This window comes from Empidonax traillii, unplaced genomic scaffold, assembly GCF_003031625.1.
Source record: "Empidonax traillii isolate 1590-97213 ecotype Southwest subspecies unplaced genomic scaffold, ASM303162v1 scaffold852:size265239, whole genome shotgun sequence".
In the NCBI taxonomy this organism is placed as follows: domain Eukaryota; kingdom Metazoa; phylum Chordata; class Aves; order Passeriformes; family Tyrannidae; genus Empidonax; species Empidonax traillii.
In genome coordinates this window covers 132,718-154,642 of record NW_020956045.1, presented here as the reverse complement: position 1 = coordinate 154,642, position 21,925 = coordinate 132,718, and the positions used below count along the sequence as shown (strand labels likewise).

General features: G+C 39.1%; 1 protein-coding gene across 1 annotated transcript in view; it reads right to left on the bottom strand.

The window, feature by feature from the left end:
* Positions 1-21,925, bottom strand: part of ROBO2 (roundabout guidance receptor 2) — a 148,432-nt gene that overhangs the window by 107,929 nt on the left and 18,578 nt on the right. The window contains exons 5-6 of the mRNA XM_027902214.1: positions 13,719-13,846; positions 10,426-10,437 (exon numbers count right to left, since the gene is read on the bottom strand). Coding sequence (XP_027758015.1) covers positions 10,426-10,437; positions 13,719-13,846 — 140 coding nt within the window. The remainder of the gene's footprint in view (positions 1-10,425; positions 10,438-13,718; positions 13,847-21,925) is intronic.

Sequence of the window (21,925 nt, the reverse complement as noted above, 5' to 3'; positions counted from 1 at the left end):
TACTGCATTCAGTAAGCGCTGGCTTCAATCAATGTCACAAGCTAAAGCTCTGTTATGCTAATAGCCGCTCGTGAGGCTGAGCGGGATGATATGGAAATCAGATGGTTGAACATGAATAGAAAGCACAGGCCGTGTACGAGGGGGCTTTGAGATGAGGGGATGGGGGGACCCCAAGGTTAATCACATCATGTTCAGAACTGTTTTTACAGCACAGAACAGTATTAGGCTGCAAGGATTAAAATGGAGATAGAGGAGCATGAGCACTGGTGAGCCTTAGTCATGTTGTTCAAAATGGGAAGGATGCATTTCTGTTTTCTGTTGTACTCTTTCTGGGATGTTGGTTTATGGATCTTTTATTCTATTAATAAATGTATATGAAGGTAGCCTCTGCCCAGTGTTAAAGAGCTTCATGAAAAAAAAAAAAAAAAACCACTTCAAATTATTTCAAATTATCTCAACTCTTCTTCAATCTTAATAGTTAGCAGAACCTCTAATCTGATGGGATGGATTGCATGCATTTCTTTCCCAGTACTGTTACTGAATGCTAAAGGTTACACTGAGCTGATAGGAGCTGCTGATGTAGAGAAGCATGACTGAGACAGTGAGTTCATCCTTCTTAGGTGAACTCTGGTCATCTGATAAGAAATGTGGCAGAAGACTAAGAAGGGGAAGGGAAAATTGCCACATAAAAACGTGAATTCATAGCAAAAACTGCACTGAACCCATATCAAGCCCTAACAACATTTTCTTCCAGTGACACAGTTTTCTCAGCTGACCCTGTGATTTGTGGTTCATGCTGAATTCAGTGATCCTAAGGGAATTTTATTATCGTAGCTTGCTCCCCAGCCCATACATTATATTGTTGATTTTAGGTAAAAGTAGATATTGCAGCAAGTTTTACTCCAGTATCGTTACTGCCACAGGTTGGATCAACGGGCCAAGGCCAATTGTGTGAGGCTCAACAAAGCCAAGTGCTGGGTCCTGCCCTTGGATCACAACAACCCCCTGCAGTGCTGCAGGCTGGGGGAAGAGAGGCTGGAAAGATGCCTGGTGGGAAAGGACCTGGGGATGCTGGTCAACAGCAGCTGAACATGATCCAGGGTGTGCCCAGGGGGCAAGAAGGCCAATGGCATCTGGCTTATATCAAAACTAGTGTGAGCAGCAAGAGTAGGGCAGTGATTGTCCCCCTGTACTCAGCACTGGTGAGGCCACACCTCGAATCCTGTGTTCAGTTTTGGGCCCCTCACTACAAACAACTGAGGGGCTGGAGCATGTCCAGAGAAGGGCAATTGGATGAGGAAGGGTCTGGAGCACAAGCCCTAAGAAGAGAGGCTGAGGGAGCTGGGGTTGTTTAGCCTGGAGAAAAAGAGTCTCAGGGCAGACTTGATTTTTTCTACAACTGTCTGAAAGGAGATTGTAGCCAGGTGTGGGTCATTCTCTTCTCCCAGGTAACAAATGATATAGAAGAGCAAATGGTCTCAAGATGTGCCAGAGGAGGTTTAGATCGGATTTGAAGAAAAATTTCTTCACTGAAAGGATCGTCAAGCACTGGAACAGGCTGCCCAGGGAAGTGCTGGGTCACCATCCCTAGAGGTATTTAAAAGATGTATAGATGATTTTCAAACCTAAACAATTCTATGATTCTACCATAGAATATGAAGCTTTATTCAAACTTCATTGAAACTGGTAGAAATTCTCCTATTGGCTTGCACAGTCTTTGGATCAAACCCATTGAAAAAATAATATATTACAGGAAAAGAGTGACAGCAACAAATTTCAAGGGCTTAAATTACAGATTTGACAACCTTTAATTACGACTAATTTCAGTTGATAGTGAACTGCACATGAAATTCATCATGAAGATTACATAGGCAAGCTAAAGTGATAAAGATGAGTGCTTCATTTTAAACTGGAATTGTTTATTATCCATAAATATATTTCTATTACCGGTTCATAGGGGGCAAAGGGAAATATGCTGACTTGTAAATATCCTAAGCAAAACTCAGATAATGGTAGAGGAAAAGCCTTGAGGAACAAGAAGAAAGACACTGGCTGGTAAAGCACCGAGATTCAGTTCTGCTTCCAGCAGGAAAGAGACAGCAGAGCAACCTAGAGATTCCCATCTCCTATTCTTTTTCAGCACTGTACATTTGCAAGGATAAACTAATTTCGTTTGGACAATCAAAGTTAGGCTTGGTACAATACTCAGTAGCTCAGGCAAGAGAGTGATAACGTCACCTTCCCCAAATTGCCTTTTGACTTCTGAAACCCCACTAACATCCCAATCTTCTTTTACACAGCCCACAAAGACTTGAAGCTGGTATCTCAGTGCTCCTCTCAAATCCTTATCACAGTGACAGCATTCATGTGGCCACTACAGCAGGTTTTGATACGCACAGATATTTTAAGAGATCAAACTCAGTGGAACTCTTACCAAATACTGATCAAGACTTGCCTCTAAAACATTTACACAGTGGATAGAAGAAGCCCCCAGAGCTCCAGGTGAAGTAGTATGTATTTTGAAAAGGGAGGTAACCCTTGACATCACCTCTGGAGTAGGACTACTTATCTGTAGGATTGCTTTGCTAGATCCTGATAGCAGGTTAGATAATTGAAAGCCAGTGCAGGAACTCTTTAAAGAAAATAATGATCCTCTAACTTTGTGTGTCATTGGTTAAATCTGTCTAGAAGGTCTGGCAGATATTGGAATTTCAGGTACTTTTGTGATACAAATGAAAAAAACCCTGTAAGATCCTACTCACACACCTTGTAACAATGTTTGCCTTTAGCATGGCATGAGCTGCCAAAAAGTGCAGATGCAAAAATCTACAAGTTTTGCAAGGTGTTTTGCAAGGCTACTATTGCTGCTGGAGTAAATAGAAGAAAACAGAAAGTGTAAGCAGTCTCAAACACTAGAAACCTGGGCTGATTCAGCAGTTCTTCCCTCATAAATTTAGATCTTCTTAATGGGTACTGAAAGTGATGTGTAGTTGTTAGGACACAAAGTTATTAGTGCACTATTAGCTATGACTAATGATAAATCAAGGGTGTAGCCCCTGACACAGGAGCCATTACAGAAGACTGAGACAACTTAGGCCTATTACTAATTCAGATCTTTCTTATCAGGGATAAACTAATGGAAGCTGAGGATGATCATTCTCTTTAAAGGGAAAAGACATAATTTTATGGTGTGCTCCAATGAATAGCTGTGTTCACACACAGGGAAGGCAGTAACTTTTTAGCATGCAAGATATAACTGAGTTACCTGGAAATTGAGTTTCCTTTTATAATCTGCCATGAGTATCATGTTAACATAGGAATCTATAAATATTCTCTAGGCTGCATGACTGCAGTGGTCTTTGAAACAAATACACAGATCTCATTTTGTGAGAATTCTTTTCTTAAACTAAGTCCTCTTGCTTGTTCATTTATAGTGTTTTCTTTGTTTCGTGATTTCTTCTTCGGGTGAATGGTTTTGCCAAAAAACTGGAGGAATGGGCAGGTTATGGGCTTAACAAATGATTCATGAGGCCCTTCACTAGACTCATGATATTATTTAAAAATGACATGGGTGGAAGTGTTATAGCAACTGCTTGGTTTGGAGTCTTCTGAAAAGCAGCTTCCCATAACACAGGGAGGTCCCAGTAATCCATAGCTAGGATATCAGAGCAAGAGGTAGAGAGGGTGGGAAGTGGGGTCTCAACAAGTTTATTACCAGGACCAGTTCTCCTGCAAGTGTCCTTCATTCTGCTCTTGTCTCATGGAAAGTGAGAAATTCCTTTTTTTTGTTACAGTTTGTCTGCTGTTTTCAGATGAACCATGTAAAACCACAACTGTGTGAAAAGACCACACTTCAATCATCTGAGAATGCTAAACCTTCCTTCATACTAATTGTTCTAATTTTCAATTTAAATTCAGGTTCTGAATTTCACATATAACAACATTTTTATCCTTAAGTTGCTCTGAAACACTGGAGCAGATAATCTCTTAAAGCATGGAAGCATAAACACTTTTTCCTTTCTTTGCAAGAGGTGAAAGAAGTCTAGAGAATCAATAAATAAAAACCACTAACTGTCCTATATATTTTGACATGTAGAATCTCTCTTTTATCCCTGAATGACCCAAAAGAATGAAGCGGGATAAATCTTCATAGTGGGAAAAAAAAAAATTGTTCCTCCTTCTTCCCTAGGACTAATGTTAATAAGACAAAACTCTGAGAATAATTTTAAAGAATCCAACTCTGTGTCTTATACAGCCGCAGAGAAAGACGTCTACTTTCTGCTCCCCCACCCCCATTTCCAATACTCTCAGTTCATCAACAGCAGTTTTCCTGATCTTCTCCTCCTCTTTGTTTTATACTGCATTTAAATATTTAGTTTAAATATCTGGTCTTAATTTCATCTCAGCATTAGACTGTAGCCTGTTCTTGTTTAATCACATATCTCTCTTTTATTCTATCTTGTCCAGTCATCTCTTTTAAGCAGCTCCTTCACCCTACAGGTGCTGCTGGGAAATTCCCTCTAGAAAGTCCTTCACTTAGTTTTGATGCATATAAAGAGAGGGAGCACTGATTCTTCTGCCCAATAACTTCATTATTCCATAACAATGACTTGACTTTAGATAATGCTTTTTTTTTTTCTTTTTTTTTTTCTCAAGTGTCTGAGATTCAGGATGTAACTTTTGCTCCATTTAGATAGAAGAAATGTGCACTCCAAAAATCTTAACACTTTAGCCTGTTTGCTTATGTAAACTGTACCATAAGGGGATGGCTTGTGCTACTCTACCTTCTGTGAGTTTACTAAACAAAACAAATTATGCCAACAAAAAGACATGTAATCTGCCTTGATTCCCCTTTTCACGGGAGAAAGCAGGAGGGTTTGCTGGTAATATGTTTAGAAAGGAAAAGCATACCCCTTGCTGATACAGTAAGATTTCATCAAAATAATGAGTGTAATCTGGTTATCTCCTTCAAAAAAACATGAATTCACGTGCTGAAGAGAAGAGCTAAGGAGATGATGAAAAGAGTAAAGAGCCTGGAGAGGATAATAGGCTCTGTCTATAGCAAGAAAGATGACAAATTCCTGGTTTGTTTACCCTTGAGAATAAATAAGTCTGAGAGGAGATACTCTGCTCAATTTGGGCCACTGTTAAACGAAGAGAGGAAAAGGACTGAGGAATAAAAATGACTGCTTATTCTGACTGACAACGCCGGCACTCAAGGAGTAGGGCATACAGTAGTTTTGGTGTTGAATAACACTCAGATCGTATCCAAACTGCATTATAGATGGCAGCAATTGAGAGAAGAAGGTAAAAGGAAAAGTGAATGGATTATTGTATTGATTTTCACGTTCCTCTAGAAGTAAAGTAAGAGATTTCTCCTTTTACAAAAAGGAAAGGAAAAGTTTGGGGAGACCAACACATCTAAAGATCCTTCTTATGCACTGATCTTCAAAGTCTTATGGAGATACTCACAAGCCACTGAAGTAAGAAAACTGTTCCTGTGATTTGAGCATGTTTTGGCAAAGTTAAAAAAATGTATATATTAAACTTCTTAAAATTTTCCCAAGCTAGAGTTCAGCAATTAAAGAACAAAAAATTAAAAATAGGGTGCTTGATCATTTCCAGGATCTGCTGTAAGTGGGTTTTCCCTAAGAGAAACAGCATGAGAACTGGCACTTGGAGCCACAGTGGAACGAGCAGGATGCCACAGTATGACATGCTAATAATTCAAGAACACACACTGTCACTTTTCGTGCTTATCTTTGAAGAAGAATCCTCTATCAGATCTTCTGTTTTTCTGTTCTGACCTCTATCTGGCAAACCCAAGAAGATTTGGAGAAGCTGGAAATGAAGATGAGTTTTGTGGACCGGCACTTAAACGCATGGTGGTTAATGTGCTCAGCGTCCACTTGCAGAGCCATTCTGGCCCCCACACTGCAAACAGTCTATTTCTACAACACTCGAAATTTTTGATTCAACTTCAGTTCAGCTTTTGCCAAAGTAGACATACTAAGGACTTCAAGATTTTTAGACTGGTCTTTAAAAGCCTACTAAATATCAGAACAAGGTAGCTCTGTATTTTAATCTCCTACTGGTATACAAAGAAACTTGAGTTCCATTTTATGGCAACCTTTTTTTCTTTAATCTGAAGAATTTGCCTGTTTTTTTAAACAATGATCATGTCTTATTCTTTCATTTAAGGAAGAAGCAGATCCTAAAAGCTTAGTGTCCCTTGGCGTCCTTAATCCTCTTCTGAAAATTTCTTTAAGTAGTAGCTGAGAGACAACACAGCACATTTTGATATAGATTAGAGATTTCTGCCAATGAAAGATGGCACCGTAGTGCCAAGCCATGATCTCATCTCTTCTGTCACACACCAATCGACATTACTGATATTTTATAAGTCCTCAGCGTCTCAAGTGAAGGGGATACGTTCATGACTGTAATAAAGAGCATTCATCCTACATAGACTTTCCCTGAAAGAGCTGGGATGAAGGAGAATAAAGAGAATTCTCTCTCACATACCAATCTGAACCATCTGAGCAATGTAATTTCTAGTCACAACACCTAAACCAGCTTTGTTTAAAATACAGCCCTTTCTATTACGTTTCATGCTGTACCATCCTTAATAGACCATTAAGTCATGCCAGGCTGATTTATGTTGTGAAAACTTCCCAGTTCCGAGTGAAATGAATCATAGAGTCACATTTCACTTAAATGTGAATAGACTACATTTCATTAATGAGAAATTTGGAAAATTCCTGTCAGGTGTCTTATCTGTTTGTCTCTTCTCCAACACAGTAGGGAAGTTAAGATTTTGTAACTTGGTCTCCCTTTACTTGTTTACTTAATTCCAAACACTTGATTTTTATCCAGGTGGCAAAACTGTCCAGCTTTTTACTTCTTTCTGGGAAGATGAGTTATAGCATATGACAACAAACTGAGTAAACTTGACTAACTGCAAAGTAACCGAAATGCAAAGAACTGAATTTTCACTTGGACTTAGTTGAAATCAATTTGCACACTGAGTAGTCCTCTGTCACCTGAATGACTTTTTGAATTATTATTAAAAAAGTAACTGGGACATCAGACAGATCTTCATAGATCTTCTGTTTGAAGGTCTTTTGTCTCAGAGCAGTATGTAACTGCTACTAAAACGAGTGTCCCTGTCAATGGGAATATATGAAACTTCTGGATTCTTCCCAACTATTTTGCTTCTTTTAGCAGCTATTCTCCTGCCCAGCTGCCATAAGAAATACAGCAGAATGCAAAAATGAGAAAATTCATCTGTAAAAACCCATCTAATGAGTGAAATAACGCTAGAAAAGGTCTAAATAGGGATATTATCTTGTTTCCTAAACCCATCTGTTGCAAATCCTGTCAGAAATCTTTTCAAAAGGTTATAAATAAGAGAACATCTATTTTAGAAACGGGCAACGCATTTACTCCTAGCAGCAAAGTCAACCATGATGAATAACCTGGCACAGAGCTGTTAAATTCACCAGCTGCCATCCACCTCGGGCAGCACCATGCCTCATTTTATCTGTGTAGTCTATACCATTTGTTAATAGCTGCTTGAACCAAAGATGGTCACTGGCAACCCCACTCCTGAATTTTCGCTCAAGCTGAAATTTAAATAAAAATATCACACCTAACAGAATAGAAATATTTGAAACAGCCAAAAACTCACCAGAAAACGAAAATTATTCCACTTGCAACCAGAATTACAATCCTGGAACATTAAAAATTTCTCTACTTTTCAGTGACAAGACATTGTAAAAAAAAAGAATTGTTTGGTCTTGTTTAAAGCACAATAAAGACAAAGCATGTCTGCTTTGAATTAGAGACAGTGATGAAAGGTAGAAATACCCAGATAATTCTCCGGTGTCACGAAAGAATATAAACTTTTAAATAGCTCCCCTACACTTTAACAAATACATAAATATATAAATATACTTCTGTTAAAATGTCAATCTCCTAGAGAGCTGTGAGCTTAATAACATTAAGTAGTGTTTGCTTTAGCTTCCTTTCGGCAAGGAGAGGTATTTTTGCTCTGCCTTCCAGTTAACTTCCTGAATAAAAAAAAATGCTACAAATGTTATTTGACTCACCATTCTTGTCAAATGACAATTTTAACAGAGGATCACGTGGGTTTCTTGGTGGAGAGGGAAGCTACTTTGGCTTGCCTTACCAGGTTTTAAATTTTAAAAAAACCCAAACAGGTTAGGTAGCTGCCTGCTTTGCCTGGCCTTGAGTGGAACAGAGCTATGAACTGTAGAAACAGTTTGATTTCAGGTATTTAAGCACAAAAGTCCATAAAGGTAGACACTATCATTGTCTGCAGGTACAGGATCTGATAAAAGTGATTGGCAGACACCGATCTGCTCCTACACAGCAATCACGACATACACACTTGTATGGGAGTTCTGTATGCCAATATCTTTGGGGTTGGATTTATTTACTCAACAATCTTTTCACAAGTCATAAAGGTAATTTTGAAATTAAATAATTTCACCCATAGAATAATTATTTTCAGATCAACCACTCTAATTTTAGCTTCCTGAATAAATTACATAAAAGAATGTTCTCATGCAACAAAATAAAATAGCCTAGACAGGGAATATGTGAAATTGAGCACAGCATGATCACACAAAGGGATCATATACCTGGACATAAAGTAACTGGAGACCAAGAGCTGCTGTATAAGCTTTGGAGATGGAATCAGGGATGACTCAATGGCCTGAAAAGTCTTAAAAAAGAATCAGTGCTCTGAAATGAGACACCATCAACACTGCTGAAACCTATCATTTTCTTGTGAATCTCCAGTCATCTGTTTCATGGGGCTTTCACACAGCCTGAAACAGTCTCTACTTTGTGATATTTTTTTCCTTGCCTTTTTTTTTAAGAACCAGCAAAGTGAGAAAAATACCTAGAAGTAAAATAGTTTTAATCTTACGGCATTTCTTAGTGCATGAAGAAGCAGCATCCCCTGACATGAAAGATTTACCTTAAAAGCACACTAAATTTATACTCCACTTTCTAAGAAAAGGAAAATTTTCTTGCAAGTTTACTCCATCTTTACCCTGCTACAACCCCTTGGGAATTAATTTCTTAAGAACCAGCGTAATGCCAAAGCAATACAGCAGTGATTTGGATTTAAAGCTTGCTATCAAAACCCCAGGTGGAGAAGAGTGAATTTCTATTCTGCACAGGGAATTCTCCGGGCTTGGATAAGCCATGCTGTGACTGTGGAGGTATTTGACTCTGCTCTGTGTTTGCTAGTTCAAGCAAGCTAATAAGATGGGATCACCTTAGTTCTGGAAACAGAGGCCTAAGCTGGGTTTTATCTTTTAATTACTCCAACCTTTCTTCCCCTAAACTTGGAACAGTGAAGAGCTGAGACAACTTCAAACTCACAGACTTTAGTCAAACACATACCTAACAAAAGTTTTGACTAAACAAAAAAAGATCAAGCCCCTCAGCAATCTCCATAAACAGCAGTACCAACTTTTTACACTAATCCAAAAAAATCAGAGTAACTATATTATTCTGAAAGACACACTTAAACACAAACTATAAAAATCAGAGGGGGAGGGTAACTCATTAAAACTAACTCCATACAGGCACAGAATAACCATCCATGAAAGAATATTAAATAGTATGTTCAGGATATTTCTGAACACCAAAAGTGAATTTCAGCTACTGACAGTTGCAAAATTTCCATTATGCTTGGCTGTATTTTTATACATTTTCACAATTTCAAAGGCATAGGAAAATTTTCAGTGGGAGAATGAAAAATTCAGAGGTTGTCTTCCTCAGGACTTGTTTTTCAAAACAGTCTGCATCCTATATGGTGCACTTCAAGCTGCACTCCAAGATGACCCAAAGGCAAAAATCAATGATGAACTTTCTTAAGAAGTACAGAAATCTACTCCATCCCCTCTTTGATTTCAGGACCACTTCATTTCAGAGCTCTTTGAAAGACACAAGAAAGACGGGACATGCAAAGCCTGCGCTGTTACTGCTGTGCAATAAAAGCATGATGAGCTGATGGTTTTGGGCCTGGTAGAAGCTCACCAAAGTCAGTACAATCCTTTCTCTTGATTTCAATGGCTTTTATACCAGGCCCACAAACAGACCATTAAAAACATCTAAATGAGTGATTTTGGCTCAGTATCACCACACCCACCCCTTTTCTCTGATTGGCACTCGTTGGTGATTTGGCAAAATGAGTTTATACACGACACAGCAGAAAATACAAAGATCAGAAACAGCACTTTGTCAGTCAAAATCACTTGCCTGGTGTTAGACAGTTACAACTATTAAGCGCTGGCTGCTCATTTCAGCCAGTTAAATGCTGTTGCAAATGAAAGATGAAGCACTGCATGAAGCCATGCTAAAATGGATAGAAGGATGGTTACTTACCAACGGGGCGAGCTGTTGACATTACAATGGTGTAGTGAGAACATAAAAAAGAAATTAAAAAAAGAAAAGAATATCTGTCAGAATGCATGACGTGTAATGTTACCTTCCACTATGGATACTACCATGATTGCTAACCCCTCAAATGACAGCCTAAGTAAAAATGTTTACTGTTGTTATTGTCCAGTCACGTGCCACTATTATCCCATTTACTTGAGCACAGCATCTGAACAAGCTGACTGGAAACATTCTCTGAGAAACATTTTTATTATCTTCGCATGCCATCATCAAGTATCATTGTTAATGCCTGATAAAAGAAAAATTGCATTGCATTAGCACAAACTTTTAGAGCCCGATGAACACATCAGTTTAAGCCGCACACTGCCGAATGTCATGCCAGTAGATGCAAGGCCTTTGTTTTCTGAGACAAATACCAATTGAATTTTAAGCATGACCAGTCAGTACAGCAGTAAGGGCTACAGAAAGCCCAGGACAGTTTTTCTCATTCAATAAGGACATGAAAGCTTACAGCACAGGTTTTTTTTTTTCCTCACTGACATTGCTGATGAAAATATAACAAATAGGCTGAAATGGCCGCAGGGACTTCAACCCAGAACCTCCCAAACCACTCCTTAGGTAACTTCTACTTCCTAAAAAAATCGCTGCTAAATGATAGACAGGTTAATACTGTTTCAGGTTGATATCAAGATTGAAAGTTGCTGCTGCAACAAGTGATTTCTCGATTATAGCAACAGCCCTTCATTACACTTGTGCTAGGGAATAGGGCTGCCAGTCCCTTGTTAATAAAATATAGACATCCCTTTCAGAGAAGCTGAAAAGTTGTACATAAAATTGACTCCAGGTTACATCTGTGTAGGCAAAGCTTCCCTTGTTTCAGCAGCAGAAATAGTTACACATTTCTGAGCAACAGCACAATTTTTTTTTTTTCTTTTTTAAGAAGATTACCAAGTCTATGTGCTTATGTGCAGGCTAGGGTCAAACATAAGGCATGCAGATTCAGAGGTAACAGAGCATGCAAGGACCTTCTTAGTTCCAATCTTTCCATGGCTCTATCCCTACTTTGGGATATCCATTTCATTTAACTGTTTCGAGCCTGCTGCCCTTTCTCACCCGTCATCTATTGGAACGCTTTTTGGCTTTGAGAATTATGAACATATTCCTCCTTCTGCAGAAAGATGAGGTGTAAGCGATACGCATCTTTCCAAGAGAGGGCATGAACTCAGCTTCTGGTGTTGTTTGTGACAGTGTAATTCAACCTTCCTATCTGGGAGCTAAGGATTGCACTGCTGTCAGGTTTTCATATGCAACCACCTGGCACCTGCAAGGACCAAAAGGCACCCTTAAGGTAAATTTTGAAATGCTACGTGTTTTTGCTCCTCTACGTGGCAAGTGGTTACAGTAAAAGTAGTGTCAGATAAAACTGTGGGAAGTTGAAGAATTCAGAATTAAGACTTAAATTAAAAAGACCATTGCTCATGGTCCCTTTAAAGTCAAAGGGAGTTTTCCTAGTCCTTTGTTTTCAGAAAATTCAGAGTAATAGACTTCTCTGGTAAATGTCTTCCCTTTTTTCATTTTCTGTCATCCCCTGAACATTCAATAAGATCATAGTATCATGGCTTCCTCAGAGTTGTATAAATATTATGTATTTGACTGTAAAGGACAAACCCAGGGGGAAAAATACTGCTTTTATGTGGGAAATATAAATAATAAGACAATAAAGATAATAAAAATCTGCTTTTATGTCGGAAAATCGATTAAATTATATATTTCCTTGGGATTTTTTTCCCCCCCCACTTTTCATCGTGTTCAAGCTTGGGTGATTTCAAAGGATTTTTTATCTCGGTTCTAACTATTGTTTATATCACAAGTCTGGGTAGCAAACCTGAAAGGCTTGCTCCAGTAATGGATACAGTGGACACAGTTCCAGGGGTGTTTAAAGGCTAGTGAATTGGTTACCAGATTTATGGGATACTGTGATCCTGCCTGTGACAAAGGAACAGAGTGAGACTATTCCTGGGAGTTCGCTGTGGTGACTCTTTTCCTCATGTTCCAATACAGAGGAACAATCTCTTACATAAGCAGGTAAACCTATTTCTTCAGCTTAAAACTGGAAGAGCTGCATTGTCACTAATGGTTTAAAGTGAACACTGAGGCAGTATTTCAGCAGATAGATTATCACAATACTCTCTTTTCTTTGTTACATACTAAGATCTCTCCCCCTACAAAGACACTCGGTGCCTTTTTTTTTTTTTTTTTCCTTTGAATTCAGCAAATTAAACTGAACTGTGTCCATGCATTAAATGGATGGAAATGGAAGCTGGCCTCTTGGGTCAGTTGACCCCAGTTCTAATAAAGCAATCCATTGAGACTTTGAACATTTGATTTAATGTGTATGAAAAGAAGAGGACAGATAAAGCTAAAAATGTTTTTATTAACCTTTCACAGCTCTACTGAAAACCGTCAGCATGCACCACTAAACTGTGAAATAGTGTCTGCATGATATCCATTGTGCCAAATTGCTGCTTATCTTTTGGTATGTAGTAATAACTATTATATTCTGTTTACTCATATGGAAATATTAACCTACAAACTTTTTCTCTCCCCATAATCTTTAGCATGTCTGTATCTACTGTCACAAAAAATATTTTGTCAGCTCATTATTCTACCAGCCTTAAAGCCTCCTTACCAAATCAAACAGCAGCACATAAACTCTGAGTGGGTACTACAGACCACAAACACTTTAAGAGAGAACATGTTAGTCTTTACCTTGCAATGCTCACAAAATTTAATTAGGATTTTCCCTTTCCTTTGGCTACAGTTTATCTTGCAGATAAAGGGTAATGGTAGAGAGTTTAATTATAGAAGAGCTAATCATATAAAAATATTATCTGCATGGTGTTTGCCATTAATATAGTTACAATACTCCTTATACCTCTTAAAGAAAGAAACTTGAATAATGGCCTGAACTGATGGCTCACATATGCCCACGGTTATGTGGTGCTTGCTTATGCATGTATATGCATCTGTTCTTCAGTAAAAACACATTGGAACAGTTCTTTAACTGCAGGGACTTCCTATCCCATTGAAGCCAATTAAAATTTTGCCTGAGCCATCCCCAGGACCAGGATTTTACCCGCGATGTAAATTCAGCGCCACGCCCGCGGTTGCAAAGGGCAGGTGAAACCCAACCAGCGCCAGGGGAGGATATGGCCCATTCCATCAGGGAACAGTTTATCCACACAGGACACAGGCCCTCCCTCCGTGGGAACGCTCACCTCGCACAGTGAGGGTAGCAGAGGCTTCCACTTTTCCGACTCTGTTCTCAGCAATGCAGGTGTAGGTTCCTTCGTCCGTGCTCATGGCTTTCTTGATGCGCAGGGTGTAGTCGTCTTTGATGTCATACCTGTGTGGCACAAAAAGAATGAAAACCCGTTTTGCGGACAACGGAAAAGAACAAAAACCACCACCTGGAATGCGCCACTCGGAATCTATCTTGGAGCCAACTTTGGAAGATAAATTATTATCTAGCATTAGATGATTCCACCAAGCATTAATCTTCGTGACGTCTTTATTGCACTCTGCATTAGTTAGAAACTTTACATAAAATTAGTTTTGCTATGTTCACTCAGTATTAGGGCTTTATTAATAATATCATTCACTTTGTCCTTGATCTAGAGCAATAAGATAAAATTAAGCTATCAGACATCAGTTATCAATACATGACAGCTCAGGTTTATCATGCCTTTAAACTGTGAGAGCTACACGTTTTACCTTCTGCTGATTTGGAAATTTCCCTTTATATACAGTTTTTCCCTACAGCAGCAATCCCTTAGGGAACCATGAGCATGTTGGTAGAATCTCACACTACCCGACTGCAGACAATAAAAAATATATTCAAGCTCTGGGATGTGACATTTATTGAAGAGGCACATTAAAGCAGATTTATCAATATCACAGAAATACCCCAAAATGATTCATTAAGGGAGGAAAATAACATTTTCTCTTTCTTAAAACACATGAGAAACAATTCAATTACGCTTTGTCCATTTCTTTGTTTCTCCTGTTGAAATAATTCTAAAACTATGAGGATGTGTAAAACGTGAATTAATACAAAGCATTCCAACACGCAGCGAACATTCATTCTCAAGGCATTTAAAGTGCTTATACCCAGGAAAATATTTTCAGTTAAATTGTTATTATCCTACAGAAGTCATGCTTAACAAACTATTTTAGGCTCTCATCCAAAGCTCAATAAAGTCAGTGGGAGACTTCATCTTGTATGAAATGTATTTGGTCCCCAAATCAGGAAAACCCTGAATTTTAGCATGGATGTTTTGATCTTGAAATACTCTCTCATAAAATTATTTTGAACAACATTTCTTCTTCACATAGTAAGCCCACGATACATTAAGTCACCTTGAATTTGAAGATGGCTTCAGGTACTCATTTACCAAACAGTGAAATAGGAACGTGAAACTAAAGAAAGATCAAGACTTCAGGAGATGCCAATACTATTTCTCACTGCATTCACAATTGTGACACAACTTCAGAAGGACTGATTTACCTTCTCTTTGCTCTTCAGTAAAGAACTTACAGACTTGTTCATATGGAAGAGCACCCTTAAAAGTTTTGATGAATAAGAAAACAATGCAATTACTTAGAGGAACATTGTCAGGCTCTATGAGGATTTTTAAATGCTTTGGGAACGTGAAACATAACTTTTTTTGTACATAATATAAATTGCTATTGGTTCGTTTAATACAGATTTCTAGAGAGAACACTGTGTGCTAACAGACTTTAAAATGTCTTAACTCAAAGGGTCTTACATGTTGAAGCATTTAATGGGTCTGTTAGGTCTAATTAAATATCAATTACAACATTACTAACAATTCCAAGAATAAAGAGCAGTCAAGACATCTTTTCACACTCACTACAATACAACTTCATTCTGTATTCAGTAAGTCTATTCTATTAATTGGTAAGAAATAATTTTAAAAAGACCAAATTGAGGTTAACCATTCTGTCAGAGTTAACACAAACACCCAGGAGTTACACTTAATTGTATGTACATCAGTATCTCAGGTTTAAGTAACAAGTAAGAGATATGTCAAGAGGAAGAATAAGGAGATGCCATGGAAAACTTCAGAAACCTGTAGGGATATGAGGTTTTTGCCACTATAATGCCATTGTGGGGGGAAGTCATGATGCTAGAAATACTTAACCTGCAGTTTCTGGAGCACTACAGATCTACTGCAACTAGGTTCAACAGCCACAAGCAGTTGAGGAACATTTCTTCTTGACTGCTCACAAATTATGTCATTTTGCATGCTGTGCTGCATTAGTCAATGGCAAATAGGAATCACTGTTTACATAAGAGAGAAAATGCAAATTTTCCCCCCTTGAAAATCTCAAGGATATGACAACAGTATCCCACACTGATGGAGCAGTTACTCGTCCTTGGCGACCGCAGAGTTGCAGACAAGAGAAAATGCTTATTTTCTTGACATGAGGCCAGCCCTAGGAGTCTAAAAACATACATTTGTATTCAGCTCCTGCAAGATGAGAAAACTAAGATCAGTTGTAATATAAATATGAATTGGATATAGGAATCAGAGTTATAAAGCTGGGCAACAATTAGTCATTGATTTTTTAAAAATTTTTTTGTTAAATAGGACAAATAACATCCCTGCGGTTCCCTCAGCGCTGCCGAGAGGAAAACAGACAGGCAGCAGGACTGCATCTGACTGAGGGGTTGCTTGAACTGGGATGTAGGAGGGCTGGGACAGGGCCCTCCAGTCTGCCGTGGGCTGCAGCTGACTTGCTCCTCTCCCTGTCCCCGATGTGCCGGTGACGGCATGCCAGCCAGCTGCCTTGGAGGCTCGGGCAGCCTTTCTGCCTGCACCTGCCAATCATGCAAATTGTGCAAAGGCTGCTGGGGGAAGGAGCCAGCTGCATGGCATGCCAGGACGCAGAGCAAGGGTGCAGCCATCATCTCCCACTTGGGCCGTGAAACGGAGGGTGGCGTAAACATGTCGCTCTCACGGTCCAGTTATCAATTACTTCAAGGACAGGTTCAGCTCTCCCAGTCTGCTTCTCCAACAGGACCATACTGGGTTTTTGGACCACCCTGACAGAATGTGCCATCTAGCAATTAGATTCATGCATAGATGGACCCGTGGGACATTATAACCATCTGCTGTGCTGAAGTATTGATACGCTGCCCCTCAGTCATCTGTTCCACCCTCACTGTCCCCAGAAGTCACCACGGTTCAGTGAAGTGCTTTGACAGACGAAGCAGGCAGGAAGAAAACTGGCTTCTAGCCTGATCCACTGCAGCACAAGAAGCTTGTGCAAGAAAGGGACCATGAAGTAACAAGGAGTGAAGACTGTTCAGCATCCACCTATGTAGCCTTGAGCAGTGTCTTGTCTCCTCTCTGTCCCACAGCCTCGTATTACCCTAGTGAGGCATTTTCACCTGAGTTTCTGTGGAAGTTCACCCTCACCTGGATTAGTACTACTGAACACTTGGGAATCAGGATTAGGGCCTTTCTCTTTGCTGCTTCCAATCACAGAGAGAGGTTACCCACCAGGCTCCTGAATTGACGATGGAATGGCAGAAAACCAGAGTGTAGTGGTTAAATTGCTCCTCAGCATAGGCAGTGCACTAAGAAGGCAATGCCTTCAAAATATGTGCAGTGTCAAGAAACAACTTTTGACATATTGCCCAAATATTGCTGACTCCCAGCCAATTAATGCTAACATTGAGCTAAAACCATGGGGTGTCAGACATCAGCTTCACATATTTATGGCCATCTAATTGATTTTAAGTACTTCTCTTTGTTAAACATTCAGAGGTGCTTCACCATTCAGTTTAGCTTAGCCTTCAGCCATCAGACTGAGCTGGGAAAGGTCTTTTAAACAGCCAGTCAGTCTGTGTCAGATATGAACCAGCCACTTTTGGGCACCACGTTAAATAATTTCTGTTCTACAAGTAACAGAGCAGGTCTGCCTTTAATTACCTGAGAAGGAAGGGGCTGGCAGGGGACTGGCAAGGAAGAAAGAAAGAGAGAAACAAGAGGCAGATGAGAAAACACTGCTGGTGAGGAAATTCTAATAGAAATTGGGTGATTTTGAGTGAAATCTGGCAGTCTCTGGCACATATGAATGCATTCATTGTTGCTAGTTTTGATTAATGACAGTTGTACAATAGTGTGCTGACAGTCACTGCCATACAGACACAATTTTTTTTGATATGAAACACTGCTGAAAATGCAACCCAATCAGATTTGGCCCTGAACAACATGTGCTATCATCACTGTACCGTGAATTGAGATTGATTGGTAACCAGCTGTGACAAAGTGGGAAAAAGAGCCTTGTCTTTTTCAAGAAAAGAAAAGAAGAAAAATAAAAAACCGAATTGTGTCAAAACCATTACCATCTGCTCAACTAAATAACAAATAAAACAAAACACATTGACTGTTTTTAACTATCACAAATTAACGTACTGAGGTTGAATTAACGTATTGACTTCAGCATCTAATAATAAACTTGAATTGAACTGGTTTTGTCACAGTTATAATCCCTCCCCCCATTCAAAAGTGTATCTGTTCATACTCAGTCACCAATCTTCCATCGTTATCAAATAAAAAAAGAGAAAAAATTTACTGAACTTAGAGATTTAGCAACATGTTTGTTTGGGTTTTCTTTTGCATTTGATATACATTTTCCAGAGTGTTTCACAGAACCTCTAGTTTCCAGTTTTTCAAAAATGTGCAAGCAGCTATACAAAAAAAAATATTTGCACTTCTTTTGCCTTTAACATGCACAGGTAGCAAAAATGTGTCTGCAGTTGGAGTAATTACATTCCTAAATAACCAAGTAGGCCTAACTGTTAATACAAGAATCTACTTGCATTAGCAGTGTATTTTAAACGTGACAAAATTCATTACTAAATTCAACAAATCCAACTCAAAAAGTCTTATTTCTTGCTAAAGGGAGCTGGCAAGAGGAAAAAGTCACATCTTAAGTGTTGCAAATGATGTCACGAGCCTCAAAAAACTGAAATCTGTTTATACCAGGCGTCTATTTTTTTAAAAAAACATTACTGTAAATAAATAAAACAAAATGAGACAAAATAAAAATAATCGAATCTTTGTATGAATGCATTGTAGGCTTTGATTTTTTTTTTTTTTTTTGTTTAGAGATGGCACAAAAATGACTTTGCTCTATTTCCTTTTGCCTGTTTGCCAGACTATTTTGCAAAACACGCACAAAGCTTCAAGATAATTCACAACATCGATGATTAGGGAGCCCAAATAGAGAGTTGCTACTGGCCAAAACCAGAGTAAACAGGAGGTAGTTAAGGAGGCTTAAGCTTCTGTCTGCACTTCTCTTTTGTGGTGCTGGCACTTCAGCTCCCAGCATAGTGCCACAGCTTTTCACTGGCTCCAGGACTCCGTGCCAGATGGAGGGAGCCAGAGGGAAGCTGCAGCGAGATAGGAAGCGTGAGCTCGTTACCTGCTCCAGCCTTGTGTGATCCAAAAGCAGACGGGAGAGACTCCATTCCCACTGGCAGTGCCCTACTCCCAGCCCCCTCACACAAATGCAGTTTTGTTCACTGCCATCCCGTGCACTGACAAGTGGGAGAAGAAAGAAGCCCAAACCCCTGTGAGTGGCAGCTTTCTGAGGGAAAGATCAGGGAGTCTCTGATTTTCTTTCCCTGGTAAACCTGAATCAGCATCAGGGGGAGGATGAATGTGCACATTTGTGTGCACTGGTCTCAAGTTACTCTGCTGTGCCCCTGAAATCAAGGCTAGTTGCTGCTGAGTGTCCCTAAGACACTGCTTACAGCTATGATAAATTGAGCTACCAGGGAGCCATCCCCAAGGTGCTGACAGGATGGCTACCACTCACATCTACATATCTGCATTCCCATTTATCTTTTGGTTGTGCCATTTATACCACAGAAAGGTAGGAGAATATGTGACATTACCTTGAATGCCTTCCTGGGAGGCATATAGGCAAGCAGTCATATAAAACGGTTCACTGGCCTTATTCCATACAACAAATCAGAAAAAGAGTTACAGGACACAGGCTACTATTCACTAGTCTGATTTTTCTTAAGGTGTGCTGACAGCAGGTTCTGCTTTAGTCCAAAACCTCTTATGGGTTGTGATCAGCATATTATTTGTAAATGTTAGGGTACTCACTGTCACTTCCAATAATACAAAACACAAACCCACAATGCGCTGTCTTTTAAAGCAAGGCATTCAATAAAATGACCTAAATCTCGTAAAATATGTGTACAACATGAAAGTCACTGGGCCAACACTGTGAAACCATACCTGTGTCCAAGAAGATGGTGTTTTCCAATTTCTCTGGAAGCATTACACTCTGCTCTTATGTGCAAACAGACAGGTGTGACTGCACATAACTAGTGCCTCACAAAATCAGGAGCCAAGCACTCAAAAGAGAACCAAGAAATTAAAATGAGATTGCTCTTTGATTCCCTTGGAAATAATTTGGAACCAAACAGAAGTTATGAGCAAAACATATGGTTGGGAATCAATGATTCAGTAAACCCTACCTAAACTTATGCAGGTTCCATCTTTTACCTCTACATCTCTGCACAGAGAAGTGTACTCATAGGGAATTACCACATGATAATTACCCAAAATGGGGTCTGATTTGATTTCAGTTCCAGACAAGGCTCCATATTTCAGAAACTGGAGCGTCGGTGGAAGTATGATCTAAGAGACCACGTAATGACTTGGCATGGAGACCCATCCTCCCATCACCAGAAGCAGTCCTTTCCCTCACAGATGAGACACATTTCTCAGGCACTTGGGGAGATTTGTATTATTAATACCTATGTCATAAATTTATCCATCAGAAAAGTACCTTTGATTCTCAGAGTTTTGTCCATTTTTGAGTTTGGAAAATTGAAATGATACTGCAAGGACTGGAACAAAGTAAAAAGAGCTGAGCCCAGACCAGCATCTTGCACTCACTAAATTTGGCTTGATGCATTTTTTTTTAACGTGAGCACACAGGCAAACACAAACTCTGCTTATTTCAAACTCCTTATGATCTATCTATTATTGTTTGCCTTAAGCACCATAAATGATTACTATAAACTTGTCCGAGAACTGAAGTATTTTCTAATCAGTATTTTGAATCAGTAACCAACCTTGAAGTGGTAATTAAAGATGAAGTCATGTTAATGTTTTAATGAAAGTGCCTTCAACGTTGCAGTTGAGCCAGAAGTCGTATTCTTAAAAAGCACATTTTGCTGATGTTAAACAATTATCAATGTAGGACTCATCCATAGAAACCTAAACTAATTCTCAGGCTTAAAACTTTACCACTGAAGTGCTTTCACTGACTGTGTAAGTTTATTTGTTTTTAACTGAGATGACAACTTTAGTATCCCATGCAGGGATGGAATGTGTTAATGCAGAAGAAATCCCTGCAGGCCACCCATCTCAGTAGCATCAATGGTCAGAGCTCTTGAATCTTACTCCCCCTTGAACACAACTGCCAGCTTCCCCCTCCCTGCCCTCCTGAGGGTTTTGTAGAAAAACGGCTTTGTTAATTATCCTTACTTTTTCATTCTATATTTTAATAGTCAATAAAATGATCACAGGGAGATTAAACTGTTTGATATCCTTATACTTTTCAAGAAAGAAGGCTACCTAAATATTCCAAAATTTATAAATACAGTGTATAAGCTATGTAAGTTTTCACTCAGTATACTCTGCTTTTCTGATAGTAAAGAAGATTCAAGCACTAGAATGAGTATTTTGAGTGAAATTCTACATTAAATTTTATTGTGTCTTCTTCCTACAAGACTATTTTTTTTTACGTCTGCCTTCTGTGAGTGGAAAATTCAGAGAAACCCAAGTCTGAGGCTACTGCTACTGGCATTAAATTTTGTTTCTAAACTCTGCCAGTGACTTCATTAATACCCTGAAATTTAACTACTTTAGGATGTTAAATAAGAGAATAAAAAAAACATAGAACAAAACCAAAACAAACAGTCTCCTGCAACAATACTATTTCAAGTGCACTGTCAGTGATCACTTCATACATCACCAATGGTTCACACAGCATAAAGAGAAAACATGCAGGCAGGAGTGCTAGTTGACACAATTCCTTTATGGTTGCTGTCCATGGAGTTGTAAAGCTATTTTTCCAACCTTGACCCTTATGTAAGCAACTGGAGACTGTTTTCATGAATCTGCAAACAGACTGCCTGAAACAATAGCTCTTCTTCAGCTCTGTGGTGAGAACTGACACTTAACATGAAGCCAATTTAAATGTCAATGTTATTAACCATTTCTCTACTGATCAGTCTAGCAGAGCCACACATCTAACACTTCTGCTCACAGCATTTAATATTTCAGACAAATGCAATGGCAGGTAACTATTGGGTTAAACTTTAGACCTCTGGAGTAACTGTGGGATGATGCAATTATAGGAC